We start from the raw sequence: 15,408 nt of genomic DNA, 5'->3' as shown, positions 1-15,408 counted from the left end.
AACAAAATTTAAATTATGAATCTTAAACGTCTTTTAAAAAAAAATAGTATTTAATTAAATAATATCACATAAATTAAAATGAAAGAAATAATAAAATAAAATAAAATAATATTGTGTATAAATCACTTTTTTCAGATTCATAGGTGAAATTTTATTAGATTTGTTGGTGGTGTTATTGTTATTGGTTAATAAAGTAGGACACGGTAATTAGTAGGAGGCAATAAAAGCTTTTACCAACTCATTTCATTACTTTTTCAGCTTTCCCAATAAGTTAAATGATGAACAAATTCAATTCTTATGATTGACATTAAAAAAATCAAATATATTTTATTTTCGTAAAAGGAAAAGAAAACAATGACTTGTGTGTTCTATGACTTTTTTATTAATAAAGAAAGCATAGCACTGCTTCAAAATTTCAAATGTACTCATATTCATTATCGTAAAAATTGTGTTCAAGTTTTCCTAATTGATTTTAATTACTGGGTTTAGACAATTACAAATGAGGGTAAATTATTTAATTATGACTTGCTTTTTACATAATATAATAATCCCTCACTTATTACTTATGACATATTTTACTCAATTTAAACAGTAATGGTTGCATATTATGTAGCATATCAAATTTGAATTTGTATTATTATCGTTTTAATATTTTCATATTAGATTTATGTAAATTAAAAGAAAATATTTTTAATTTTTATTATTTTATTGATGACATATATTTGGTATCAAATAAAATATTTTAAAATTCATCATTAAAACAAATAGAAAAACTATTTTCGAAGGATTGCAGTCTAGATTATCTTTTAATTTTGTCAAACTAAACCCCAAAAAAGGAGGAAATTACTCTATCTTTAGAGTAGCAAAATGTTCTTGTCTACTTCAATTTTTTCAACCTAAAAAAACACCATTTGATTTCACCTCTCTCTGTGAAAATAGAAATAAAAAATCTCAGTGTTAGTGCAAAATTCTTGTTTGTTCTTTTTGTTTTTCCTTTATATTTCACCTGTGTCATCAGATCATCGGATAGTCCAAGCACACTTTTTAAGACAAAAAGGGCTGCTGCTTGCTACCCCTCCATCTGAGATCGCAAATTGTCTACTCCCTTCCCCTTTTTCAAGTTTCAAGTCTTTGCGATCTTCGATTGGGACCTTTTGATCGAGATTTCTACTTCTCAGATGGGTATGTTTTACTTTCTTGTCTTCCGATCCATTTTTTCAATTCTTGAAGTTTTATGTCACTACCCCTTCTTGAAAACCCCTAAAATTTTGATGATTCATTTACTGATTTTGTATAACTGAATGATATTAATTAGTGGGGTTTTCACGGTTTAGCCCCCTTTTCTTGGGTTTATTAGAAAGATTGGTTTTTGTTTATTGGATGTTTGAGTTCTTTAAATCTTGATCTTGATTTATGGTTTCTTGTTGATTGCACTATGTTCTTCTGGTAGACGGCAGTTTGGCTTAGAGATGAACTGAAACTGAGTAACCTTTGATTTGATGATTTAGTAGATGTAATTGGGTTTTTGCAGCTCATGCATGTTTTCAAGTTGGAATAGTTTGATTGCTGTAGATAAAGTAGTTTAGAAGTGTTTTTCTTGGGGGTTGTTCTAGGCTGGAATCAGATTACTGCACACTGTGAATGTGCTGAGTGCAGTTGTTGAACATACTTTTTGTTTGTTGTGTAAAAATGTAGGGTGCCCCCAAGAGGGAAGGTTGGTTTGAACTGATAAATAAGAGTAAATTTTACCCACTTAATAGCTTGACCATGGGACTTTCAGCTTTTCTGAATCAACTGTAGATTCTCCTTTTTTCCATCTTGTTATGAAGTACTATGATGCTTTAATGAAGGTTGTTCTGTTCATGTACAGAAGTTGGGTTTTTGTTAACTTTATACTCTAATGCTTTCAGATAATAAGGATGAGTGTTGTTCAACTCACCTCATTGACGGGGATGGGATGTTCAATGTTGCTGGAGTCGAGAACTTCATGAAGGAAGTTAAACTGGCAGAATGTGGCCTTTCATATGCCGTAGTGTCTATTATGGGCCCACAAAGTAGCGGTATGGATTCTCTCTCTTAAAACCTTAAATAGCTAACACTTTGGAATATAATTACTTCAAATTAGTTTGGTGAAGCTTGACGAATAGTAGGTCCTTATCATATCTTTATGTCCTCGTCTGTGAATGCTTCATGTTTTTGACTAACACTGGAGCTGATTCAGATCTTTATGTCCATGTCTTTGAGTGCCTCAAGTCTTATCCTCTCCTTTTTGTCAGGGTTTCCTTATTGTATCCTTACTGTTTGACTACACTAATCACCCTACTGTCCTTTATGAACTAATGCTATTATATTGTTTTCCTATAGTGACTAAATTTAACTGTGATAATGCAGGGAAGAGTACACTGTTAAATCATCTTTTTCATACGAACTTCAGAGAGATGGATGCATACAAGGGAAGGTATGTGTAATTGTTTTATTTGCTAGATGTCTGCTGTTTAATTGTAGGGTGAGCTGACCGAATTAAGTATTTTCTAGGTCACAAACCACAAAAGGTATTTGGATGGCTCGATGTGCTGGGATTGAGCCTTGCACCCTTGTCATGGATTTAGAAGGAACAGACGGTAGAGAACGAGGAGAGGTGTGTTGAAAGTACTTTTTAGATGATGATTTACTTTCCGTTTGTTGGGCTTATATAAAATAAAGATTAATTGAAAACAAGTTATATGCTTGTGACCCACAACAACTGATAAGGCCAACTCCATCATTTATTTTCGTGTGACCAGATGTATATTATCCTTAAAGCATTTTTCCCAAATGCTGCACATCTTTAATAAGGGTGCAGATGAAAGATAGCATCATGGACAACTGTTTGTTACTTGTTGAAAAATAAAGTATGGATCATTGATTTTTTTCACATCCCCACTTCTTGCTCTACAAAAATAAATTTCAAAATCATTGTAGCTTCCTCTTTGCAAATTTTAATCCTATGATGAACACACTGAATAATTTTTGACAGATTTCAGTAGATTCCCAGCCTATGAGATCTTTTACCTCACTGTTCTGTGTGTTAATGTAGTTGCACTGTGTCCAAAGATGTCTATGGATTTCTTTGCTCGATATACTGGGAACCATTAACTGTTCTGTGATTAATTTGGAGCTAACCGAATTTTGAGATGATCCTTGAATAAAATTGCTCATGAGGTGGGATAGCTAGCAATTGAGCAGATTGTTTCTCATTCAGGAGTCGCAATTTTTTTTGTAGGATGACACTGCATTTGAGAAGCAGAGCGCTCTATTCGCTCTTGCTGTTTCTGATATAGTGCTTATCAACATGTAAGTTCCTCTATAATGTGAAATATGCAGCACTTGAACTTCCAATAATTTAAAATTCGAACAAAATATGTCTGCGTGGCTCAAGAGTTTAACAATTCAGGTGGTGTCATGATATTGGTCGTGAGCAGGCTGCAAATAAGCCTCTTTTGAAGACTGTCTTCCAGGTAAAGTACATAGATGTTTCTTTTTTCCGAATATTCCTTCTGGATGTTTTACGACTTACTTTTTTTTTGACCAGGTTATGATGAGGTTATTTAGTCCACGTAAAACAACATTGATGTTTGTTATTCGTGACAAAACAAGGGTATGTGCCTTCTTCTCTCAGAAGTGCTTTTCTTCCATTTATAGTATCTACGGGTCCTGTGAAAAAAAATTATTTAAGCAGGTTGTTTTTTCACTTTGTAGACTCCCCTCGAAAATTTGGAACCTGTTCTAAGGGAAGACATTCAGAAGGTACCATATTCATGTTTTTTTTAGTTTTCTTGTTTTGTGTTTCTTTCTAATCTCTACATTATTGATTTTATCGTACCTGTTCTGGCTGTGTAGATATGGGATTCTGTCCCAAAGCCACAAGCTCACAAGGATACACCGTTAAGTGAGTTTTTTAATGTGAGTCACAGTAAGATTTTATCTGCTGTTACATTCTTGTTGTCTGTTTATATTTATGCTCACAGATTTGGTGAAATTGATTGAGTGTTCCAGGTTGAGGTCGTGGCTCTTCCTAGTTTTGAAGAGAAGGAAGAACAATTCAAAGAGCAGGTGTGTGTTTTTATTTTTTTGAGCATTCATTGATTATATATATTCCTACAATATTCGTTGTATTACAAATACAATTGTCGTTCATATCTTCTTCTATCATATATGGTTTTCTTGGATATGTTGTAGCCAATAATCAGATCAGAAGACTTACTTTTTGTTTAGTTGACTCTGATTTACATGTGTGCTTTCCTCCTTGTTTCTTTGTTAAGGTGTCTAGTCTAAGACAGCGATTCTTTCATTCAATTGCACCTGGTGGGCTTGCTGGAGATAGGCGGGCTGTTGTTCCTGCTTCAGGCTTTTCATTTAGTTCACAACAGATATGGAAGGTCATAAAGGAGAACAAGGACCTTGACCTGCCTGCCCATAAGGTTATAACCTAAAAATCTACTGCAATTGAAATTATCAGCTAGTTATCCATGTATCTATGACATGCTCAATATTGATCTAATTACAGGTTATGGTAGCTACGGTGCGGTGTGAAGAGATTGCCGATGAAAAATATGTTTCTTTCACTGAAAATGAGGTATACAGAATTGTTTAGAGGTTTATTTGAGAAGTTATATCTTGTTCTGTTTTATCTACTATTCTAAAGATCACTGTTAACTTTAAATTAATTGACCTTGTTGTAGGAATGGTCTCAATTAGAAGAGGCAGTTAATTCTCATTCTGTACGAGGCTTTGGAAGGAAGGTCAGCTCAATTTTGGATGCTTGTCTATCAGAGTAAGGACACAATTTTCGTGCGGTATAGCATGGTTGTGCTTCTAGTAACATACACAAATAATGTTGGAAAGCTAGTATTTTCACACGTGAAGTTCACCTGGAGCAGATGTTCTTAATGTGATATTTCTTGCCTTCCAAAAGGACGCGTATAGCCGTTCTTGTGATTAGAGCAAGGAGAATATACGAATTAATTGATCACTTCATTTTCATCATATTTGATAAAGCTTATGGTATGAAAAACAGCTAGATGAGTATAACATTAAAGAGCGTTGAGGACAAAGGATAAGGCCGAGTGGTTTCTCTCTATTTTATCCTGGTCTAGTTCTCTGCTAGAATCCTTGAAATTTTGTTCTTATCTGCTGCTTCTCCCTTCTTTTATTACCTAATTAGCTGTTTAATGACTTAAGGTGTTGGGAAGGAAATGCTGGTGGAGCATGGTTTTTAGGTTGATATACACAAGAACTAATGATAGGCAAAAACTATGGTTGAGGTTCGGGTGGACCTTATTTTGGTTTAGCATCAATGTAGGAAAGCAAAGAGATTTAGATGACTACTTTGGTCAATATCTTTGCCATATCGTGCTAAAATGAAAGTTCTTTTTTTTTTCCCGATAAATAGTTGTGAGGTGTTACTAGGTATGTCAAAAAAGGTTTATTACGGACTGATAAAAGAAAGGGTGTTGCGGTATTAGGTATGTGGACCCTTCGGGGTGGCCTAGTGGTTTGGGTTGGGACTTCCATGTTGGAGGTCTTAAGTTCGAAACCCCTTGCTAGCAAAAGCAAGGGGTTTGCCTTTTGGGTCGAGCTCGTTGCACCAGACTTGCTTAGTGCGGGTTACCTCTCTTGTGTGATTTGCGAGCTATTGCATAAGAGCGGAGTTTTCACTTTGTGCGCATCCAAAGGGTAGTGGCTGCGGGTTTCCCTTGTCATAAAAAATGTATTAGGTATGTGGTTGTTGTGGCGGGCTGTGGATGATCCACCTTCTCATTTGTTTTCTCTCCGGATTTACTCTTTGACTGCAATGAAATTCTTGGGTTGTGTGCCTAAAATCCCTCTGGATATTTTAACAAATATGATTACCTAAACCTAGGGTACAAATTAAAGGAAGCAAATCCTTCTCTCAGCATTCCTCCCATCCTTCTTTTTGTCCTTTCAATTATCGGAGAATTACCTCTGGTGCACTACTCTTTCTTTTTTCGTCCTCGAGGGTTAGCCAATTGCCAAAGGTTGAGGAATTTGTGTCTTTGGTCACAGGTTCGACCTTTGCGCCAAGTGAAGTAACTATAGTATTTAAGTGGAGAAGGGTAGAAGGGTGGGCTGATCGTCCCTGAGTTCCGGTAAAACTACTTTCTTTTTCTTTTTCTTCCCCCTCACTCCCAACTTTAGTCACCCACCCCACCCTCTTTTTGCAGGATTAAATTTTTTCTCCTCTACCGTCTTTCTTCCATTCTACCCCTAGACTAATCATGATGGCTAGCTAAAACCGCAGGACGATTTTTCCTCCTTACTTATTCTATATCAAAACAATCTATCAACTATTCCACAATCCTACATTTGTTGGTGTCCCGCCATACAAATCCTTTGTATCCATTCCCTCTGATTAGCCCTCTTTTTATTCTAATAGTAATTTGTTTTTAAAGGAAAATTAGGAGATTTTTGAACTTGGAGTTCTCTGAATCTCACTCTTATCGCTGTACTGATATACACGCCTCTAGTAAGGCTAAAAACACTCCTGGCGAACAGCAGATCTGATATATATATAACAACTACTGAGCCTTTACCACAACTAGTTGGTATCTATTATATAAGTATTCTGCTTCTGTTGTATTTGTTTTTTTTTTTTGCTGAATTCCCCTTGATTCCATGAGAATATAGCTGTTTTGAGACTTATTTCCTGTCATTTTAGGTTGTACATCTTTCTATTTAAGTTTGATTAGTCATCATAGTCACACCTACAGAATGGTGCATTTTGTGGGATGTGATAACTTCTAGTTTTTTCTGTTCTTGTATTACTGCACATATGTCTGAACATCTGCCTTTTTGTGACGATCATCCTGTGGATTTGTTGGGCTTCAATCTCATATCACACTCATTTCGTGACAGTATGGCCTGAATATGAGTGGAAGCAAATATTATAATAGTATTTGAATTCAGGAAAAAACTTTCAGATGTGCATAGGAAGACTAGAACATGTTTAAGAAGCCTTAGTCGACCTCCGGAGGACAACAATTTGGCTCAGCGAAAGAACTGCCTAAGCATACTTTTTCGGATCCAAACTTCAAGGTAGCTTGCCTGCCAAGCCGATAGTATGATGGTGGTTGTTAACCTTCTATTTAACGGTCTAGTTGAGTTCAGTGATTCGAAGGAGTAAAGAGTCTTAGTCAAGGGGTAATATGTTCAGTTAGTTTGATCAAAATATGTGACTTTGATTGGTTAAATGAATGTGATCTGTTAGAACTTTAAGTTATATGTATAATATTAGCAGGAAATTTTGTGATGTCCTGAAATAGAAAGTATCATATAATTTGAAATGGAGAATATTCTTTTTTATTGTAATTTCTTCTTACCATTTTTCTCCATTGGTATGTAATTATTGTTTTCATTTATGCACATATACATTATAAGAAGGGCACACATGGATAATAAGAATTTTTTCTTCATAGGTATGATACTGAGGCTACCTTCTTTGATGAAGGCGTTAGATCCTCAAAGCGAAAGAATTTGGAAGAGAAATTGCTTCAGGTATCGGGCTAGTTCTGCTTTCTCCTAAACCTGTTTTACTACATACACACAATCCTTTGGGTATATTCCCTGCACTAATCATTTAAGTTGCTGGTTCCTGTGTCTTAATGAGAACTCTTTGGCTTCTTAGAGTCAACCAAATCAATTCACATGCTAAAATTTCTAACTTAATGGTACTCTTTCAACTAATGGTGTAAATGCATTTTGTATCTCCCACTAGAAAAACACTTTTTTTATACTCATTTTCCCAAAATGAAGGGCCATTTTTTGATTGCAATCTGCTTCTGATTTATCCCGTCTTTTGTTGTAGCTTGTCCAACCAGCCTACCAATCTATGCTGGGACACATCCGATCTGATGCTTTTGAAAGATTTAAAGAAGCATTTGAGAAGGCAGTGAAGGGGGGTAAAGGATTTGCTCTGGCTGCTCGTGAATGCACCGAGTCTTTTATGTCCCATTTTGATGAAGAATGCACAGGTATAGGATGCAATCTGCCATTGCTGTTACTGGTTTACCCTTCTTGATTTATATCTTTTCTGCTGATAAGGACATATTATCCTTAATGTCAACCCCCCCACAGGTCATAAAAAACAACCAAGGAGTTGATACTCTACCATGTAGGGAGTCTAGTTATAAAAACTGTTGGTACTCTGGAAATAGATTTGTACAGCTGACTAAGATTCTTTCAAGTGTCGGTTAGTTGAAGTAGTTGCTTATTACTGATAATTATTTCTTGAAATGTTCACTTGGGTTTGCATGGTAAATTTCTGATATTTTTTGTTGCTATAAGGTACCCACTTCTATGCCTTTTTGGTGTATGTCATTTGAACTGCAACCACTGTTGATATGTTCTTCTTCCCCTTTCTTGGAGAAATAACAACTTTTCTGGTTGGAAATATCCAACCAGAAAATAATTTTTGCAAAGAGATTGATTTTCAGCATTCATAGGAAACTACTGTTCATTAATATTTTTCTTCTAAAGATCTTGCTGAACTTGTAGCTAATGAAATGCCCAAAGAGGGAAAGCTTTAATAGGTGATATTTTGTGTGGGAAATAAAATGTTGAGCATAAATGTTACCTTCTCAAAAAAGGAAAAGTTGAGCATAGTGTCAGCAGCTTGCTTTTTGAAATTTGACAGCTGATGCATTACTTTGTAGATGCTATTATTGACCAAGCAAAATGGGACTCATCTAGAGTGAGGGATAAGCTGAGGCGTGATGTAGATGCTCATATTGCTGAAGTTTGCAGTGCCAAGCTGACTGAAGTGACAACCTTCTATGAGGTATAAAATTTGACAACCTTTATCGTTTTCCATTAAGTCTCACGTTGTAGCCATTGTCTCCTTACATTTTGAAGGATGCTCGTTTCTGGAGCTAGCTTTTGGGATTGAACAATGCCCAAGGTCCATTTTCTTAAAATGATATTGAAGCCATACCAACCTTTCCTTCTTGTTGTGAAATCCAATGATAGACCCTTGTGTTATACAACACAACAATCATAGACCCTTGTGTTATTCACCTCCAAATATCCAGAGTGTGTTGTGCTTGAGGTGCTAAGGGTTCCACATCGGTCCAGTGCATGGGATGTCATCTCCCTATTTGGTCGTAGATAATCCTCACCTTCTTATGTAACTTTCGAGGTTGAGTTAGGGCCAAAGTTTACTATATTAATGTGAATTTGAGCTTACTTCAATTTTTTGTAGTATTCTGTTCTAGGATTTTGAGGTAAACAAAATGGGTGTTGGCATACTTGGTATGCTTAATAAATATTATTTCCCTCATTAAAGGAACATGCCAAAACTTAGTTGCCTCTGATAGCTCAATAGCTAGTGCCGGATGCATAATATTTGTAACTATTTGTTGTTGTTAGTGGATCCCACATGATAGCAAACTAGTGGGAGGACCATTTGATTTTAACTTTAAATGTAAGTATATGCTGGAACTGAAGAGAAATTCTTTGTTTAGACAAAATTGAACGAGGCATTGGGTGGACCAGTTGAGGCCCTTTTAGATGGAGCAGGTGATGATACTTGGCCAGCAATAAGAAAACTGCTTCAGCGTGAGACTGACACAGCAGTAACTGGTTTTGCTGCTGCACTTTCTGGTTTTGAAATGGATGAAGAAAGTAGGGATAACATGGTTTTGCGGTTGAAAGATTATGCACGTGGAGTAGTTGAAGCGAAGGCAAAGGAAGAAGCTGGAAGGGTCTTGAGTCGCATGAAGGACAGGTATGGACATGAGTTGATCTTGTTCTGCAGCTCTGAAATACACTATTTATAATACAAAGAATATGCTGATGACCTGAAAATTATTGGCAGGTTTTCAACATTGTTCAGCCATGATCAGGATTCTATGCCACGAATTTGGACTGGCAAGGAAGATATTCGCGCAATTACTAAAACTGCACGATCAGCTGTATGATTGACTGAAATAAGTTTTCTTGTTTTGGTGTTTGATTTCACGTGTCAATTATTACATCTAAGATTGTACTGACTTCTGTCAAATTTCTTTCAGTCTCTGAAGCTCCTGTCAGTTATGGCCGCAGTTCGCTTGGAAGATGAGGGCGACAGTATAGACAAGATACTTATAGTTTCTCTTGTAGATGGAAAAGCAGGTACTTCCTCCTCAAAGAGCATTACATCAGTTGATCCTCTGGCGTCTAGCACTTGGGATGAGGTAATTGGCTTACTTATGTGGGTTGTCTTGGATGCTATTTGCAAGCAAAAAAATTGGTTGAAGAAAAGGGGAAGATAAGATTCTTTCCATTAATAGGCCAGTCATCGTTACATAGTTCAGAGTGTAAATATTTTGTTTGGGATCTTGCTGGTGATGACCATCAAGTAAATTATGTCAAATTTTCAATTGTATATAATACAACCCAGTTCTAAACGTACAAGCCAATCTCCACTGCATAGTCTGGGGTGTTTTTTGCTTCATCTGAATGATTTGATTTTTAGACCTGAAAAGACTACAAAGGTCCCTAAGAATATTTTCGGCTTTAGGAACTAGACTCTTTTTTTGTATGATGAAGTAATCTTTGTGTGGTATAGTTCATCCCATCAAAATTTTCATCTTGTGGTCAATTTATATTGCAGGTCCCTCCATCAAAAACTTTGATTACACCTGTCCAGTGCAAGTCTTTGTGGAGGCAATTCAAGACGGAGACTGAATATGTTGTTTCACAGGCCATTGCTGCTCAGGCAAGATATTAAATTCTACTGTGCATCTCTTTCTGCTTTTCTGAAAGTACATTCTTTTATGTTGTTTGATTGTTGGTTGAAGCTTGAGAAGGTTCAACAAGGGTAACAAAAGGATTGTAAATGCTGGCTATTTTCACTAAATAATGGTATTAAAAACAGGAAGGTATTGTAAATGCTGGGTATTCTCAAATTTCACTAAATAATGGTATTAAAAACAGTTGAAGTGCTATTTCGTGTCCATTGAACACCCGAGATTTGTTATTTGGATCAAAGAGTGGGATGTACCTTTTGGTACTAGGATTTTGATTGTTTTTCATGCTAGGTGTATGAATTCTAATTTTTAGTGCCGAAAAGTTGGAGAGTACCTAAACACCTGTTGGTGATGTTCTGGCATCGATAATCTTTATTTGAAGTTTTGCCCTGCGTTCTTGATAGCTTCTGATTCTCTTATTCAACTTTCAGGAGGCTAGCAAGAGAAATAATAATTGGTTACCACCTCCATGGGCAATTGTTGCCATGGTGGTTTTGGGATTCAATGAATTCATGACACTTTTAAGGTATTCCTTCTGAGTTGTAGCTCATGATGCCTCCTATATTTTACAGTATAACGTGGTTCATCTCATAGCTCATGTGGGTTTTACGTTTTTTTTTTCTTTCAGAAATCCTTTATATTTAGGGTTTATATTCGTCGCCTATCTGATATTTAAAGCTCTTTGGGTGCAAATGGATATCTCAGGCGAATTCCGCAATGGAGTTGTAAGTGCTGAATCTTCTTTCTTAGAGTTCTAATATTTGCAAACTAGAATGAATTCAACAAATATCTATTAAAAAAAGCAATTCAACCAAAAGTGTCTATAAAAAGGAAAAGCAATTTTACCAAATAACTTTTGCAGACTCTTGCTAGTCGCTACTTTAAAGACTGTTTGAATATTTTTTTTCTTAACTCTTGCAAGTACAACACACTGATGATTTTCAGTTGCAAATGACTTTCTAAAGTTCTGTTCGACATAGTTACAAAAAAGAAGTAATGAAGTTGTGATCGTCCCGTGGAGCTTCCTTTCATGGGTTCGTTATTTTCCTGGAGATGTTTTACCTAGGCTAGGTAACTAGGGAGAAAGAAGAAAAAAATAGGAGAGCTGGAAGGGAAATAATTCCCTTTCGTTTCCTGATCTGATCATCCAAACAAACACAGCAACAGAACAGAAAATTTTATAACTTTTCCTTTCTTTCTCTGTTTCCAAGCTATTCAAGGAGTAGACATTTGTGGTCTTTCAGTAGGTTGTTATCTCAGTTGATTTTCCAAGGGTGAAATAGATTTGTCATTTCCTTTCTATTTTTGCGACATTTTATACTTCTGTTTATATTTTGACTTGCTGTATATGAGTTAAACAACCACTCCGGTTTAACTTATTTATCTTCTATAATTACTTCATTCACATGTGGAAACTTTTGAAATAATGGTCTTCTCGGGGATGTGATCTTCTATATATGCGTTTTGGCAGCTTCCTGGACTTCTTTCTTTATCCACGAAGTTCCTTCCTACAGTCATGAATCTTCTTAAACGACTAGCAGAGGAAGGACAAGGTATGGCAAATGGTCAACCTCAGGGTAACCCTGCTCCTGCATCAAAGAGCTTCCGCGGTAGCACAAACGATAACGGTGATGTATCGACCAGCGGTACATCCGAAGTAACTTCAGAAAATGGAACAGAGTACTCTAGCTCCTCGTTACATGACAAAACACAGTGAGCTATTGTTTATAACACACTCTTATTCTGCTACAGTAAAATTTTTATGCTCATCCAGACGTGGTATGGTGCACAATTATGCTTGACGGGGGCTATCACCTTTAGAGACAAGGCATATGAAAGAATCAGACACTGAAGGCATTGATTTTTGTACACTGAATAGGCTGTCTTTTAATTCTCTCTTGTTCTTTTTTCAGTTGATTTTATTTTGTTGGTGAACTAAGAGGGCCATTCTTTTCTGTGTTGTTTGTTAGCATTCTCCTTGTTTGCCATCAAAATTTTCTTGTGAGAAGCCTAATATGATGTCTGTATTTTATGGATAAGCTGATGAAAGATATCAGAAACTATATTTCTAATGAGATGGGATTTTTGTCAAGATTATTAGTGAATCTCTGAAATGTTTTTCTTTTTGTTTAAGATACATGCTAAGATTGTGATGTAAAATATGTGCATCTAGGGAAAAGTGAAACTACATCCTAACATGTTATGAATTTGGTAGGCTATATGAATTCTCATTGTCCAGGTTTCTCCATGAATTGGTAAGTTTTGTGCCAGCCTATCATAACCCTCCTCCTTTATCTGAGCTTGAGATAGACGACATATTAGTTTGGTTGTAATCTGTTGTATGAATTTTCATTGGCCATGTTTTTGCATTTAAGCTCTATATGTTAGCCTATGGTAACCCTCATATGTTTAGTAGTTTCCAGAATTAAGCATCAGAAACTAGTAAGCCATAAAAAAAGGTGAGATATATAGTTCCTACAAAAATGTACAAAAGTGAAAGATTGTATTTACTATTTAGAGGAAGGGTGTAAGGACCACCAATTATTGAATTTCTAGGCTGTAATTTACATTATTTATCTAGCTATATATTGCTATATATTAGTGAGTCTTTTCTGGCAATCTTCAATTATTATTTTTATTAATTGCTGAGTTGTTATTATTGTGCTATTACTGAGCCATGTGAGCAGCCTATAACTAAAGGAGTAAATTGAATTTTTCAAAAGGAGGAGAAAAAAAGCTTTTACTTTTTCCAAGCCATTTATAAGAAAGAACTACTATACTTTCTTAATAGTTGTCATATTTATCTTTTCAACAACAAGAACAACTACATTAACAACATTCCCATCACAGCGTAATCCCATAAAGTATCTCACAAAGTAAGGTTTGGGGATGATAGAGTGTATGCAGATCTTATCATATTTATTTTTTTGCTAAATTAAATTTAAAATATTCTAAAACTATATGGAAAGTATTTAAATTGCAATTTTCTCATGCCAATATGATGAAAAAATATATTTTAAAATAATGATTAAAGTTCATATTATTTGATTCTCAAAAAGGAAATTGTGACAAGTATTTTCAATTTGTTTGTTCTATTTTGATTCGACACGGAGTTTAACTAAAATAAAAAAGAATTTTGGATCTTAATCTTTTAGTGTTAAATATGTCATGCATAAAGTTGGAATTAAAAATTGTTTAAAAACGAAAGTGTAACAAATAAATTAAAATGGAGGAAATAGTAAAATTGACCAGATAAAGTATGCACCTGACATTTTTGATCCTTCAACTTTGTAAAAGTTTAATCTTTTAATTATGTCAAATGTTTATCGATTTTATTTGTTAAATTTAATAGGAACTATGAAAAAGAAATTATTGGGACTCACATTTAGAGGTACAAGTTTTGTAGTTTTTTTTTTCTTCTAAAGATTGGTGCAGTTTTGAGGTGTAATTTCTGCTATTTTTTTTTAAAAGCATATTTTTAGTGTTTAGCGCAGTTTTTTGTGTTGTGTATTTTAGAATTTGATAGAATTTTTTATTTTAGGTTTGTGGTCAAATAGTTTTTTTCACTGTTTCGACAGATATTAAAAGTGTTTACTTTTAGAAAAAAATTAAAAGACCAATTATTTAATGCATATTTAAAGAGAGGCTATTTGATTCCACCCTCAACCATATGGTCATCATTTTTGTTATTTTCTCAATAAAATGTGACAAACATATCTGGTCCAGCTGGGTGCATTTATAATATTTCTTACAAATATTATGTGAAGTTACTTTCAAAGGTCTATTTCTCTAGCATCTAACTATGTTACGTGATTGAATACTTGCAACATACATAATCATAATATTAGGTAAACGAAAGAAACTCTTTTTTTTTTTTTTAGTTTCTCATCCGATGATGTTTGATATCTGTATTAAAGTTTGATTAATTTGGATTTACGCATTGCGAAATTCATTTCTTGAGATAGCATTTTTAATCGAATTTTTTTCATGCCTAAGATTCGAATTCGGGCCTTTTAAATAATGATAGAGAGATCCCAACCATTAAAAATTTTAAAAAATATCCTACGTACGTACACATCAAGAAATTAAAGAGCAAATGTTTTAATTAATTAGACAGTCAATTACATGTAATTAATTGGATCAGTACTGAGCATGAATTAGTGGACTATAAAAGAGAATGGATAACATATTTGATGAATCCTAATTAAATCTGTTGACTAAAAGAGAACGGATAAGGTGCTCGTTTTTAAATTGTAATTTCCAACAATGACATACCCGTAGAGTCTGAAGAGGATAATATATACATAAATTTTTGATATTTCTTGACTTAAAAGAGAGTATCCGATGCTTAATTGTAAGCAAAAGAATAGTAAAGTAACAAGATACAAAACAAATAATAAATAGTAATAATTGAAAAATATAAATGGTCATTTGACGTATTCATTGATTTTGGATATTTGATATCATTTGTGGTTTACTGTGTTTAGATAATCGCACCTTATTGTTATTGTTACAGTTCCTTGCATTTATGTTCCGCAATGCTTTGCTCTTAGTTATGTTGTCATGTTTCTCCCCACTATCATTTTTTTCTGTTTAATTATTATTTTAATTTGCTTAAGATGAG

General features: G+C 34.7%; 1 protein-coding gene across 2 annotated transcripts; it reads left to right on the top strand.

Annotated features, from left to right (window-relative positions):
- Positions 1-866: 866 nt before the first annotated feature.
- On the top strand, positions 867-12,876 carry LOC129893742 (protein ROOT HAIR DEFECTIVE 3). Of its 2 annotated transcripts, XM_055969101.1 has the most exons (23): positions 867-1,182; positions 1,911-2,060; positions 2,392-2,458; positions 2,536-2,638; positions 3,263-3,333; positions 3,434-3,497; positions 3,572-3,637; positions 3,739-3,786; positions 3,880-3,942; positions 4,036-4,092; positions 4,302-4,460; positions 4,547-4,615; positions 4,722-4,813; positions 7,476-7,554; positions 7,865-8,030; positions 8,712-8,836; positions 9,519-9,781; positions 9,872-9,968; positions 10,068-10,229; positions 10,649-10,753; positions 11,216-11,310; positions 11,413-11,509; positions 12,256-12,876. In XM_055969101.1, the coding sequence occupies exons 1-23, from the start codon at positions 1,179-1,181 to the stop codon at positions 12,499-12,501; spliced, it is 2,448 nt and encodes an 815-aa protein (XP_055825076.1). In that variant the 5' UTR covers positions 867-1,178; the 3' UTR covers positions 12,502-12,876. The 2 variants fall into 2 exon arrangements, with proteins under 2 accessions (XP_055825076.1, XP_055825075.1); XM_055969100.1 differs by lacking the exon at positions 867-1,182 and having other exon boundaries at positions 1,901-2,060.
- Positions 12,877-15,408: the final 2,532 nt, after the last annotated feature.

Source organism: Solanum dulcamara, chromosome 7, assembly GCF_947179165.1.
Source record: "Solanum dulcamara chromosome 7, daSolDulc1.2, whole genome shotgun sequence".
NCBI classification, from domain to species: Eukaryota; Viridiplantae; Streptophyta; class Magnoliopsida; order Solanales; family Solanaceae; genus Solanum; species Solanum dulcamara.
This window is presented reverse-complemented; position numbering and strand designations above follow the sequence as displayed.